Raw genomic sequence first — 14,909 nt, forward strand, 5'->3', positions numbered from 1 at the left:
ACCTGGAACCAGCCCTCATATCCAGGCACAAATGCCTGACCTAGCCAGTAATCGAACCCGGGCCCTCCAGGTGAGAGGCAGGCAAGTTAGACCGCAGGACTGCCTTCAAACGTTAATTACCGGTACGCGACTTAAAAATCCCGAAACTTTACTTTCAGTTTTACTGGGGAAACTTCATCAGTTTCCTCTGAAAACGTCGTCATATTACTTTGAAAATTTCTTTCAGTTCAGCAACTTTGATTATTAGCCAAACTCTTCGAAAAATCTAATTAACACCCGTAACGCCAAGCCGAACAACAATCGACCACAAGAATTTTTTAATTCTCTAATCTAATAAAATAAAACACATTAGATACAAAAGCATCCAACATGATGGCAAAATCCTTTTTTTTTTTTTTTTAATCTTCCATTGTAATTTGGTCACCGGTATACTGTTCCTATAGTTTTATAGTCAGTTTATGCAAATCCTGTACCGCGTAAATTAGGCTTACATCGACTTTTAAAGGTTATGTTGAACTCGAGAATATGGTTTCGAAAGTATCAATCCACAAGTTCTCAAATTCATTATATTTAGTTCTGCCCGTCACTAATCACAATCAAATTGGAAAGAGAAAAAATATCATTAACACTTTCGAAATTACGATTATTCGCAACCTTAAGCTCAGCCGGAAAGCGCGCTCGCTGTACAAGTCGGTACGAGTGCGAAATGAAACAAAGTTTTAAAATGTAATGTGCACATATAAAACGACTGCGGCTTTTATATCATTTTAACACAAAAACATGGAATTCCCAGTCTTATATTAGGACGAAAACAGTAATAGGCAATCCCAAAACCTCCCATGGCTTTATGTACGTAAGGTGCAACATATTAAAATACTACTGTAAATTTGTGTTACTTAAGAAGGAGCAGTTTCGATTGCTGTCTGAAAGCCCAGTGACCATACAGTGCCCTGAGGGAAATGCCGAAAACCTGTTTGGCGATGCACTCGAAAAAAGTAAAAAAATAAACATCTAACCCTGGACATAATGTACGAACATTTGACGAAACTCATTCCGTTTTCAAATAGAGCTGTCAAAATGCGCTCTTTCCTTCCATTTGTTGTGGGCACTCTCTGCTTTATGATTTCCGAGGATTCTCTAAACAATACTATCCGAATGCGATGCTAAGATGATCCCTTATGCAAGTTCACCGCCGATTGCTTTTCCAGTACTGTACTTCCCAAATTACCACAATGACTGGACGTCAACACCAAGATCCGTAAGTATGCTGCAGCCATCCTTGTGTAAGATCCAGTTTCTTGAAAAAGGCATGATCGACGATTTAGTGTTGATGGGACTGAAATTTCGGGACAGTTGATCCGGGAAATAGTTTCTTCGAGGAATGGATAATGCGGGATTTTTACAACGTGATTTAATTAGGATGCTCTCAGGACCATGTAATTTGAACTAATAATACGGGAAAACGTAGTTTCCGGGAAGGTATAATCAAGGTTCTACTGTATTACAGAAAACTCTGTTCAAAAATGTATTTGAGAAACAAGCTCTATTATTGTTCTGTTTGTTTGTGAATACAATTAATATATAGGAATGTTTGCATTTCATGTACCTGTGTTCATATTAATCATGCCTGACACCGACAACAAAAACTACATCTGAAACTGGAAATATGGTAATTACGGTACACAGCACCCAGGCAGCATTACAGCTTGTTGCTAGGCTTTGCAAGCAATTGTCAAGGAGCTGCATCAAGCTCCTGTAAGATATATGAAAAATTGATTCCAAGTTATATACACATAACTTGAATTAGGGGAAGGGAGAGCGTAGCATCTAATTTAGTGTGGGAGATGTGGTTGTTGGGTAACACATGATCATTTTCACTTGGTTTCACAAACTTAGCAAAATGTTTTAGCCATTCAAAGAACAGTTCAGAATATGATATTAATGGCAGTGTATGTCATGGCATACATTCCCATTGTAGGAAAGCAGCACACTACTGTGCTTCAGAAACGACCTTTGACATGGCAATTCCCTTTGGAAATTGTTTGGCACTGTAGAAATTCTGCTCTTGTCCACGTTAGCTCATTAAGTTGTGATAAAACCCACTGACTGCACATTGTTGAATCCTATTGTCTTTCCATGACTGCACTTTTCTGGGGCCTCAGGGGTCAATTTATGATGCTTACAAAATCTGATAACCCAGTTATTCCCGACCAACTTGCCTTGAATCTCTTCCTCAAGAGAAGCAGCCACACTTTTCTAAATTTTCCCCTTGTGAAATTCTAGATCCACAATCTTTCAAAGGCTGCTCTATAAAGATAAGTTCTATTTGTAGGCCATTTTTACCAGTAGTAAAGAATCAAAATTAGAATTCAAAACACGATAATTTTATAGAGTGACCTGTACGAGTATGCTCACGCTCACTCTTTGAGCACTCTTCATTGACTACACCAAAACGTCACTAGATACCACTACCTTGTTGCTTACTGTTTAAAGGAGCCTAACATCTACGTCCTTGGCCCCGACATCCTCCAAACAACGCACACCACATAGTACTACCAGAAAGATCCGAGAGCTGCACTCCAATTTCTGATGCAAAATATTTAAAATCACTAACTTACCTTTATAACATTGAAAACACAGCAGGAGAAAACCGGCCACCAATTCGATGATCCCACACTACAATCTTTCACCTATCTTGAATAACTTGACATGAAGAAAAAAATAAAGAACTATGATGTGCGCTCTTACATGCCCACACGCTTTTAGGTACACTGGCCCTAAGATCTCTCATACACATACCAGTATGAGTAATACTTTCCCCATGATTTACCATTGAAAATACAGACTGAGTATTTAATGACATAAGGGAGTATAAGAATGATGAATAGAATACCTAGTGAGATTACTCACAGAGTTCAAGTGCACTCCCGCAGAGCTGTGCTAGTGGAGCCAATCGCCAACGGTACATAGTCAGATCAGCTGTTTTAGTGCAGGCTACACTGAGAAGCAAATAATAACACCCAATTGTTTAGACTTATGAATAATACCGTCAGTTGTAAATAATATTCTCAGTCCCACCGAAGAAGTATGTTTGGATTTCAATAAAAGAACACACGAGATAAAATGGAACATTATGAAAAGCGAAAGCAATATTGTGCTTTACGTACTTAAAAAAATACTTTCTAAACAGAGTACATAAAACATTCCATGTTCTTAATCTTCCCCTGTAGGAAATTAATCCTAGCTTTGACTGAAGAAAGAGACATTCAGCTCGCATTAAATTATGTGCTGCATTCCTTAGTCGCCTTTTGAGAGACACTATTGGCTTTTGGGCATCGGTAAGAGAACTAGACTGGCCGTGAATTTGACTACATCTAGGTTGACCTCACTGTTACCATCGCTGTTGCTCTCGCCTCATGATTCTTGTTCCTTATCCTCTTGATACTGTCTTCATTGCTTTTCCTACTGTGTGCCTTTCACGATGTTACCTCAGCGGATAGGAATTTCGGTAAATTTAGAAAAAATATGAAGCACCGCTCCTGGTTTCCTCACACGAGGAAGTTTCGTTTTTACCGTTCACAACGAAACGGTCTGCCTTTATAAGTTAATTAAATATGCCGAAAATTGCAGGTCACATACTCTGATTTTGGCTGACAATTGCTTATCTTTCCGCAGAATAACACTTGGCCACTTAGCAAACAGATTATTTTCTTTGGCAGTATGAAAAATCATCTACCATCAGACAACCAAGAAGGAAACAGTACGACTTTTTGTGGAAATAATAGAAAACCAGGTGATTGTACACACAACGCACTGCACAGATATTAATACAGAGCTTAGGAAAATGTTGAAACAAACAAATTCCCTCGATAGGCGTTAACATTGTTACCATGACTTCATGCACATGTTGCTGTGGTGGGGCCACCAACGACAATATTAAGAGAGTGGAGTGATCACACTAGGTATTCTATTCGTCATGGTACAAGTAAAAATTAATTACATTATTATTCTTAGAATAATATTTCATATTCATTGAGAGTCATCAGTTACATTATTTTGAAAGCAAAGGTTCAATCAACTTGCTGTAACTCAATCTGTCAAGTCCATCTGTGTGGCTGAGTTGATCCTTCTTAAAACAGCAGCAAGAACATCTCTGGGATCATTCTGAGGACGAGCTTGACGAATGGGGCTCCCAGTCGAAGTCCTGGAAGAGACAACACAATGCTTTGTTTCCAGTTTATGATGATGTTTTTTGTTTAAAGGGGCCTAACATCTAGGTCATTGGCCCCTAATGGTACAAAATGAGACGAAATGTAATGAGAATTTAAAAGTACAAAATCCTCCAATGACCAGAATTCAAAACGTGAGGACGAAGAATGAATGGATGGATATGAACTTGAAACAATCAGTGAATCCGACTCGCAATGCCTCACATTCCCAGAAACTAGCGTTAAACAATAGTAGTACTGAACAAGGGACTGCTTCTAAAGCACAATACTGAATTGATGAAGCTTGTAGTCTAAAGGGGTCCAAAATCCAGGTCATCGGCCCATCATAATGGTACTTATCGCTAGGAAAGTAGAACCATGGTATATGTCATCTTGCAGTACTAACCAAAAACAGTATAGACTCGCGGTATTCCACACATTATGGTACAACTCACATGTAATGTAATTCGCACCTGTAATACAAACCTATGGCGTTTTCTCACATTGTGGCGCCATTTACAGGCAACACAAACCTACGGTGTTCCTCACATAGTGGGTACTAATCAGAGGCAAGACAGACCCATAATGTTGCCCATATAGTGGTAATCATCACAGGTACTGTAAAACCCACCCTGATTCACACACTGTTGCTACTAATCACGAGTAAAGGCGACCCATGGTGTTCCCTGCGTGGTCATTCGAATTACAAGTAGTCTCATGGTTCTAATTCGATCATCACTTGGTCGCCTCTTACAACAGGCAGGGGATACTGTGGGTGTATTCTTCACCTGTCTCTCCCACACACAGGGAGTGTTGTTGTGTTAGTGCCACTAGCAAGACACAGTATGGCGAGCAGTAAGTTTATATCTGTTAAAGAGACTGTTGAAATGATTTATAATGATGATTCTGGTGATGAACTAATCCCAGATTTAGATAGTGAAAGTGATGAGGACGAAACAACAGTGCACAATAATGTTGAAATACCAGTGTTCCTCTATCTGACACCTCTCCGAGCCATTCTCCCCTGTTACCCAAGTTTTTAGGAAATGTAGCCTAAATGTAGAGGTACCAAACAGTGAAGATGTAATATAATTTGTAAATAAATTTATCAGTGACACTTTTTTGCGTATGTATGTGAGCAGACAGCAGGCTATCAGTAGTGCACCACGTCCATCTATCAAACTTGGAAACCTATGTCAACAGTATTGATTAGGTGGAAATCTCATTCTTCATACTTGCATTAAACAGTTTATCGGTTTGATGTTAGTTACCTGAATTATACAGAAGCCGGATCTAAAAATGGACTGGACCGATGATACCATGTTTTCAACGCCTGTATTTTCCAAGACAATGTCCAGGAACAGGTTCGAAAGTATCATGATGTTTGTACATTTTAGCGACAGCAGTAACTATGTAAACAGTGCAGACAGGCTCTATAAAATCAGGCCAGTATTAGAAAAACTTTCGGATCAGTTTTCAGTGGTGTACAGTCCCGATCGATTTAGATGAGAGCATGCTTGCTTGGAGAGGCCGGGTACTTTTCGAGTTTACAATCCATCTAAAATAAGTAAGTGTGGCATTATGGTTAGGATGGTGTGTGAATCAAAACCTGGGTATATTTGCAAATTGCTTATTTATGACACAAACAGTACTGTCCTTGAACTTCTCAGTCCATATTTAGGCCCAGGGTATTCTGTTTACATGGATAATTATTACAACAGTGTTGCCCTTGCAAAAACCCTACGTGAACAGAATACTACCATTTGTTGGACAATCAGGCAAAACAGGGGAGTACCAAAGGACCTTAAGGACCAACAAAAATCCTTGAAAAGAGGGAAAATGACATTCAACGTGATGGGGAAATTCTTCTTTTTTTTTGGATGGACAAGAAAATAATCACAATGATTTCATCCATGCATTCTGCTGAAATGGTCGAAGTGACTTCAAAGTTCAGCAGAAGAACAATAAAGCCAGTATCCATTGCAGATTACAATCAGCACATGCATGGAATAGACACAGCTGACCAATACCTTGCTCTATATCCCTTCTGAGAAAAACTTGAAAATGGCCGAAAAAGGTTTTCTTCTATTTACTACACTGCACCCTCTTCAGTTCTTTCTGTCTCTTCCAGAAGTCCAATACCCAGACAAAAATTACCTATCTACAGTTCATACAGACAGTTTCCAGAAACTATCTTGAAGGTCATAATCCTCCTGCCACGTCCCAGTCTCAGCCCCGACCCAGGTAAGAACAGCCTCTCCAGCTCTCTCCGACACGTCATCACTAGCACCCGCATACCATTCACCAGGCCAGGCACCAGTTAAAGATCCCTCATCATGTCTGGATGGAAAATTGAATGAACATGTTCTGCTAAAGTTTCTACCACTAAAAACTGACCCTTACCCAACAAGAAGATGTAGAGTTTGTCTCGAGAAGAAAAAAGTATGCGTCACAAGGTGGTACTGCAGGAAGTGCAGCATCCCTCTGCACCCTGGAGCATGTGACATCAGATATCACAGCTTAAAATCATACTAGAATTCCTTCCGCAGGCATGTTCTAATTTTCACATTATTTCAAAGTGTAATAAAGGAGCAGTAAATATTTTTGTTCCACAGTGCAGAAGGCAGGACTGGACTTTTAAAAATGACTGGGCTGGAAGTTTAAATGCCCTGGCTACTTCCTAGTAGTCAAAGTGTTAATAGGAATGCAGGATCAACGACATGCATTGCCAAATAAGAAGAACAAAGAACCCATTCCTTATTTCACATCTACACAGCCAGTCAGCGTACTTATAATGCAATGGACTGAATTTCCTAGTTTATGCATATTAAACATTCTTTTCTTGTGCAATATCTACAGTCCCCGGCCAAATTAATAGACTCAGTACTACTTTTTCATTTTTTTTCATTAATTACTAAATTTATTAGAATTACAACTTATTTATTACAGTTATTTACAGAATGGATGTTTATTGACTATGTACAGACACTCTTTTAACTTTCTTTCACAAAATTTTAGGTGTTAAGTACACTTTCCTTCATATGTACACAATTTCAATATTTTGTAGGTCCACCTTTTGCATCTATTAGTGCTTTAATCCTCTTGGGCATGCTTTCAACACAGCTTTGAACAGTCTCTTATTAGTGGATGATGATGCCAAACTTCTTTTAGTTTTTCAATGAGTCTGCTTTTTGTTGTGATCGTTTCTTTTGCTATTTCTCTCTTGACCACCTCCCGTACATTTTCAATTGGATTCATATCCGGAGAATTCCCTGGCCATGACAATAAAGGTACATTTTCTTTCTTCGGGAACTCTTTAACTGATTTGGCTGTGTGGCAAGGTGCTCCGTCCTGCATAAAAGTCACATTTTTTCCGTCAGGGAACCATTTGCGTATCTGTGGCAGTAGCCGAGTGCGCAAAACTTCCTTATACTGGTCTTGGCGCATAATACCATCGACAAAATAAAGAGGTCCTACTCCTTCCCCGCTAATTACTGACCACACCATTATCTTATCTGGGTGTTTGACTGTCAGGGAAAGACAGTCTGGATGGTATTTCTCATCTGACCTGCGACGAACAAATGCTGCCTTCTGGGAAAGAACTTCAAAAGTTGACTCATCACTGAAGCATACCTGAAAAAATAGAGAAATTTGTAAATACTTCACCTAACCTCAAAATCGTCTTTAGCACCCTTTGATAAATATTATATGTTATTACCTACCGATTTCCAGTAGTTTATACCATGATCCTTGTATTCCCTGGCCCATTTCAATCTCTTAGCCATCATACAAGGAGTAAGCCTTGGTATTTTACATGACCTATGAGCCATGAAGTCCAATTCCTTCAGTTTCCGCCGCGTTGTTCTTTCTGAAACATGTACCCCAGACGCTTCTAGTTCAGTTTTTACCATTTTCACCGTAGAATGTCGGTTTCTTTTGCAAATGTTTGCAAGGCATCGTTCACTACGCTCAGTAAAGAGAGGTTTCCTGCCACATTCAAGTCCTCACCAAAAGCCAGTTTCTTAGCAATGCGTTTCACTGTGGATTGTGAAACACCAACTTTGTTACCAATCTCACGCTGGGAATACGTTCCTGTCTCAATGAGGATCTTTATCTGTGCCCTCTTTTGAGGGGTTATATCACCAGACATCGTAACCTAAAAAAATCAAAATGTTGTTATATTACCAACGTTTCTCTGTTTTTTTTTTAAGTTTAATATTCCTAAATCATTAACTCTTGTATAAAGAATAAAGTAAACCAAGCAGTACAACTTACCTCCCAGTTATTGTGATGACAAAAACACTGTGGAAACACTTGTAAGGAATTACCTATTTGGCGCCAAATATTGCCAAGCTGTCAACAGTTGCACATCAGCAGTCCAAAAAACAACTGACTAACATAATGCACATGTTAAAGTCATATTACCAACTGTAAATACCTATGGAATCAAAATTACTCCTCTTTGAGCATGTACTAGACTTCCACGGTGCTTCAAACTGTATAAATGAAAGAAAATGTGACTGAGTCTATTAATTTGGCCGGGGACTGTAAATTCAGCCAAGGAGGCCGTAATTTCTTTAATTCTAGCCAATGTTCCTGCCAATACTTAAAATGCTACTTACAGAATTCATCTTCTTTGTCTTCTTAAATTAGGACCGTAACACTAGACAGATAAACACTAAACACATAAGTGAAGATAATAACACAAGACTTAAATACTCAAGGTAGAATTTACATGGCCATTTAAACTAAGCACTATTTAAACCAAGTACTCTCGGCAAACACTCCTACTTACCTATCTTCTAATTTTCATTTTCTTTCCTCATTCCATGAAATTATTATCCATTCCGGTTCCCTACTTGAAATTCTACTAAATCGAACTAATTCCTACAATCATTCCTTTTTAGTTACTGCGTCGAGACTCTGGAATACACCCCCAATAGACATCCAAGTACATTACTTCCTCTCAAAAATTCAAATCTGCCTGCCGAAAGTTTTTCCTGGGAACATATAACAGAGATGTGTGAGTCACTGTGTGTATGTTGAGTGAATGGGTGTCGTTTTATCTATTATGCACTTCAGTCATTATTATTATTATTAGTAGTAGTAGTATTGTCACACTAACTGCTATACTGATTTGTAACCTAGTCTTAGTGTATCTGCTCCCAGTAGAATTACTATATCTTACTGTTATGTGTAGGAGAGGGCAGTGAGCCCTGTAAGTCAGGAATAAATAAATAAACAAACTAAACAAACTAGAATGCTACCGTACTGAACACTTACACACACATTAACAGGCTAACAGCTACTAAGGCACAGCCCTGTTTCACTGATTATAAATGACAATAATGACATTCGCAATAACAAATAAACAGTGCACACGCAAAGCATGAAGACGCATTAAACAATTTGACCAACCTGTCATCTTATGGCTACATTTTTAATCTCTATTTTACCTTCTCTGTAGAACTGAATTGTTTCAGTAATCAATGTAATGGAATTCATTGTTTTGTAAAATACAACAGTTAATGTAAGATGTTGGGGGGGGGAGACGATGATGACATTGTGAAGTAGTTGGCGATATCGTACCAGACAGAACAACTTCCTTCCCCTGATAAGCCTATAGCGTCCTTCCAGGCTCCTCCCGCACACTACCTACTGAGGCTGTTGGACAGCAGCCATGGTCTCAAAGATTTTGCCATATCTTTGAAAATAGAGAAGCCAAATGTTTACAGCAAAAATAGTAAAGATAACATTGTATAACTGAATAGCACACAACCATAAGTTTTGTCTTCACTACATTTGTACGTCAATTACAGTGTGAAATTATGTTAAGCGTTTTTGAAAAAGCAAGGGTGGGGGGAGGGGTGCACCAGCTGCCACTGCTCCACAGCTTCCTGTTCAAAGACCTGCACCTGCACCCCATCTCAAGTCCAACTCATTCCAACATTTAGTTCAAGTTGAAAATCATTTTATTTTCTTAATTGTACCCAGTTTAACCAGTATTTTCTTAAAGCTTGTGTGTTGTTCTCGTTTAATTTCTGAGAAGATGGCATGTCCTTAATTGTTGTATTCAGTTGAAGCTTCCGTTTACTTGCACCTGGTTCAAGCTAAGTCTTGATGTGCTTTATTTAATCTATGATGCGTTATGTTTGTTCTCCCTTCCTTTCTGCACCAATTGAGGGATGAGCTAGTGGACTCCTGAGGAGTGGAGGTTAGTGCTATCTGGCAATCTAACGGATAGGATGCCATGTGAACATCACCTTTCTCAATGAAGTTGGACATCACAGTATGGGACGGTAAACAGGCCCTCTAGTTCCCAATCAGGAAGTGCTAAAAGCAATCAATCTAGACAATTCTGCACTTCTCATAATATGGAGAGGGGCCCACTTCTGTTTCAACATGATAATGGCCCAGAATATAAAGGGGCATCTGTTAAAGGCAAGGTCCGATAAAATGGCAGTTGAAGAACAGGACTGGCCTGCCCAGTACCTCAATATTTATAGCATCGAACACCTTTAGGATGAGTTGAACGCCAACTGCAGGTAAAACCACAATGCCCACAGTCAGCTCCCGACCTGCTCAAGATCTTAACAAAAAAATGGAAGTCAATTCCTGTGGTAACATACCGAAACCTGGCAGAGAACTGCGACTATGACAGCACCATGTCCATGTGGGAACTATAGAGGCATCAAATTCATTTCACACATTTGGGAGGGTGTCACTGCACATAGCAGTGCAGTGCAGTACATAGACTTCTTTTCTCAGAATCTTATGTGAAAAATCAAGATTCGTTTTGCATTTGTGACCTGACAGCTACCACCCTCTACAAAAAAGTTTCTCAACTCCGCAGAATGGCATCAAAACATGCGAGCCTTCGAATTCTTAGAAAGGCCACTGCTACTCGGTGAAGAGTTATAATGCGTCTACTGTACCTGATGCTTAGTAAAATTAAATTTAATAGACAGCAGGAATATTTTCGTGATGAATTGTTGTATTGTAAAAATACGTGGAACAGGTATTGCCAACAAGTTTTCAACGGGGTCTTGTCGATATGATGTTGCCTATTTTAAGTTAATGGTAATTAAGCATGCGGAAATAAAGAATAATTGTGCAGCTGGAAGAAAATACGGCCTAACTGAAGCCAATATTTCGCGTTGCATACTGTACAAGAAATGTGCACAAAAAACACAAGGGCAGAACGGTCATACAACGGCGCAATAAACTCGTTTCTTGACCTTTATTAGGCCTGTACATTACTAGCCTTTGAAGTTGGTTGAGCCCGGCAAGCAAAACGTGCGTGTAGCAGCAGCCCGTTGTACCTCATGCTGAGTAAAAGTAACAGTTTCATAGACAGCAGGAATATTTTCGTGATGGATCGTATTGTAGAGATACATGATACATGGAACAAGTATTGCCAGCAAATTATCAATGGGATCTCTTTGATATCATGATGTGAATTTTAAGTTAATGGTTATTAAACCCATGGAAATAAAGATTAATTTTGCAGCCGCAAAAAAAGTACGGCATAACTAAAGCTGACGTTCGGCGTTGGCGTGAAGACAAACATAGTCTAATAATGCGTACTGTACAAGAAAGGTATTCATATCATTTTACAAAGCATTTTTTAAGCCTGATTTAATTTTTTTGAAGGAAAAAGTGGGGTGGGTCGTCTTGGATTTGGAGAAATACGGTAATACGTAAGAGATGGATGCCCATAAAGCTTACAAGAACGCTTGTTAGAGCTGCCCTTATGTATGACTTTGAATGCTGGGCACGGCAGAAGGAACACGATTAGGAAATGCGGTTGTTACTTGAACCCACCAAGTACGTAATGAGCACATGCGAGAAACTGCGCAAGAGCCAACTCAGTTGGTAGTGGCAGCTCAAATGGCATGTGCAGAACACTCAACATCCCCAATGCCCAGAAATACTCCCCACAGATCAGAAGAGCCGACGCTGTGGACACATACGGCCAGTGAAAACAAGTAAAATACAATACTCTCATTGTGCGGTTAGGGGCACGCAACTATGAGCTTGCATTGGGGAGATGGTGGGTTAGAATCACACCGCCTGCAGCTCTGAAGATGAATTTCTGTAGTTTCCCATTTTCACACCAGGCTACTCTTTCTGAACCTTCCGCTGCCAAAAGCCTTTGATGTGTTAGTGTGACGTTGAACAAGTACCAAAAGAATAAATAAATACCATACTCACCGTTCAACATGACGCAGCTTTACTTTGCTTATATCTTTAACCACTTCTCCAAGCGACATCAGTCCAGCTCGCGTGTCTTTTAATTCAGTCCTTTTCTTTGAAATATCCATTTTAACTGAACTCCGTACAGTACAAGTAGGCAATGGTGGTGGTGGTGGTAGAGGCGGTGGCGGAGGTGGCGGCGGCGGTCGAGATGGCACTGCCTGTTCATTCTTCTCTTCTTCATTGCTCCAACCTATCATGAGGATAAATTAAAGTATCTATCAAATAATGAACACCCTACATTGTTACCAACTGGTAAATCTAGGAGGGATCTAAAAATACAGAGCATTCATAAGTTAGGAAAGCTTGACTGTGGAACATTATCAGACATGATAGAATAGACCTCTCCCCTCCACCCTGTGTCTTGGCCTTTCCCCTGGACAGTACGGTCATTCTCATAATGTGCTGTACCTGGCAATACTTTGTTCGTAGCTCTAATGAATCTCATTTCTGTTGCCTGCATTCTGCTGTAGTCATTGTTTAGAAGCCATATGTGAAATGTAGGTGATGTTTCTGTCTTTTGTGGCATTTTGCAGTCCCAGAATAGATTTCTGACTTGATTGTGACTGGTTTCTGCTTTACAAGTGATAAGCTTTAAGAGCTTCATTTCAAGTAATACTAATCCCGTATTCACTATAATCAATCAATGAATATTCAAGATAAACTTAAATATTATAATTAAGCGGTCCACCTATTTAATACAATATATCATTTATTATATCTAGTACATGTTTCGTCCCCTAAGGGACATCATCAGCTAATAATAAATTAACATTAATATATCAGAAATAAATATTAAAATTGGAAAGACACCTTAAAATTTTTGACATTTAAAATAAGATCTTTGAAATTTTGTTAAAATTGTAAGTCATAAGACAAATAAAACAGTTAAATTGTCCATATTTCTCTTGTAGATGTTCTTGGAAAATACCAGTTTTGCTTATAAAATCTTAAAATATCATTTGTTGTAAATAGCACACTTGATTTGTATCTCTTGGTAAAAGATTTGTTGAAACTTAATAAGCATTCCTTAGATGGTATAATAAAATTTAAATGCTTCAGAATTTAAAGTCAGATCGGGGCCGTGATGGTAAAGTTCTGTGTGGTAATGGATATAATTTTATTCCTTATTATTGACCCCGATGTGCGGAGAAGGACTCACTTCTACCGAGGTAAGTGTGCATCTGCTTTAAAACAAGTACAGTAAAACCTGTCTTAACGGACACCTCTCACCGGCGGACACCCCTCATTGGCGGACGATTTTCTAGGTCCGTAATTAAATGCCATGTTGTGTATGAGTAATTTACCCCTCTTATACGGACACCCTTTATTACGGACGCGGACACACCATAGCCACGAGAAACTCCAATTAAACCTCTCCTAACGGACACTTTTTTTTCAAAAAATTCTGTATTTGTGTCCTGTACAGTATATATTTGCTTACTTTTTGCACAGCCGGTACTTCCAAGAATCACAGACACCGTAACTTTTGATCCTGGCTATACTCATTCTTGGAAGGCAACACTAAGCTACGCTATCACTTCCGGAAGTTGTGTGATCTGACATGCTCGACAGCGCTGGAATTCGTACCTTCACTGTCAAGTTACTTTTCATTGACTCGTGGGCTTTTGATGTGTTCAATTTTACGTTAGTAAGTGTGTGTAAACCTGTCTCCGAGGAAGTTTTTAACTTTAAAAGAAAAGGTAGGCATAATAGACTATCATAAACGTGAGAAGTGTGGTTTGCGTAAACTGTCCGAAGTGTTTAAGATTGAAAAGACACAGGCAGCTGAAATTGTGAAAAAGCAAGAGGAACTAGTAAAGGAATGGCATTTAAATAGCAACGAACAACGCATTAAACTGTTTCAAAGTGGTAGTGGAGCTCTCATTGACAAGGCAACGCTAAAGTGGTTCGCTAAAATAAGAAGTCAGAATGTCCCGGTGTCAGGACAATGATACAAGCAAAAGCGTTAGAATTCGCAACAGAATTAGGAATTGGAGATTTCAAAGCCTCGAATAGCTGGCTAGAAAGATTCAGAAAGCGACATGGTATCAACTTCAGAGTGATTTGCGGAGAATCATCCAGTGTTAATATGGAGATTGTTGACACCTGGCAGGCAAGAAAAAACACCTTCAATCATAGACGGGTATGCTCCGGAAAATATTTTGAATGCCGATCAAACTGGATTATTTTTTCGTGCTTTACCCGACAAAATTTTGCGTTTCAAAGGAAATCGTTTTACTGGTGGTAAAGTTGCGAAAGAACGTCTTACGGTCTTGTTATGTGCAAGTATAAGTGGAGAACGGGAGGAGCCCCTTGTGATAGGAAAAGCTGTAAAACCAAGGTGTTTTAAAAATATGCACGTTACGAAGTTTGGCATTGAATGGAAAGCGAATAGGAAAGCATGGATGACCAGAGAATAATGACAGAGTGGTTAGGACAATT

The 14,909-nt window shown here is 39.2% G+C and overlaps 1 protein-coding gene across 2 annotated transcripts in view; it reads right to left on the reverse strand.

Annotated features, from left to right (window-relative positions):
* Positions 1 to 4,007: 4,007 nt before the first annotated feature.
* The window catches only part of LOC136877202 (mitochondrial fission regulator 2), a 168,333-nt gene continuing 157,431 nt past the window's right edge, over positions 4,008 to 14,909 (reverse strand). For both annotated transcript variants that reach the window (XM_067151019.2, XM_067151018.2), the window contains 2 exons: positions 12,423 to 12,657; positions 4,008 to 4,204 (listed from right to left, as the gene is read on the reverse strand). In XM_067151019.2, coding sequence (XP_067007120.2) covers positions 4,090 to 4,204; positions 12,423 to 12,657 — 350 coding nt within the window. In that variant the 3' untranslated portion in view covers positions 4,008 to 4,089. The remainder of the gene's footprint in view (positions 4,205 to 12,422; positions 12,658 to 14,909) is intronic.

Source organism: Anabrus simplex, chromosome 7 (genome assembly GCF_040414725.1).
Source record: "Anabrus simplex isolate iqAnaSimp1 chromosome 7, ASM4041472v1, whole genome shotgun sequence".
NCBI classification, from domain to species: Eukaryota; Metazoa; Arthropoda; class Insecta; order Orthoptera; family Tettigoniidae; genus Anabrus; species Anabrus simplex.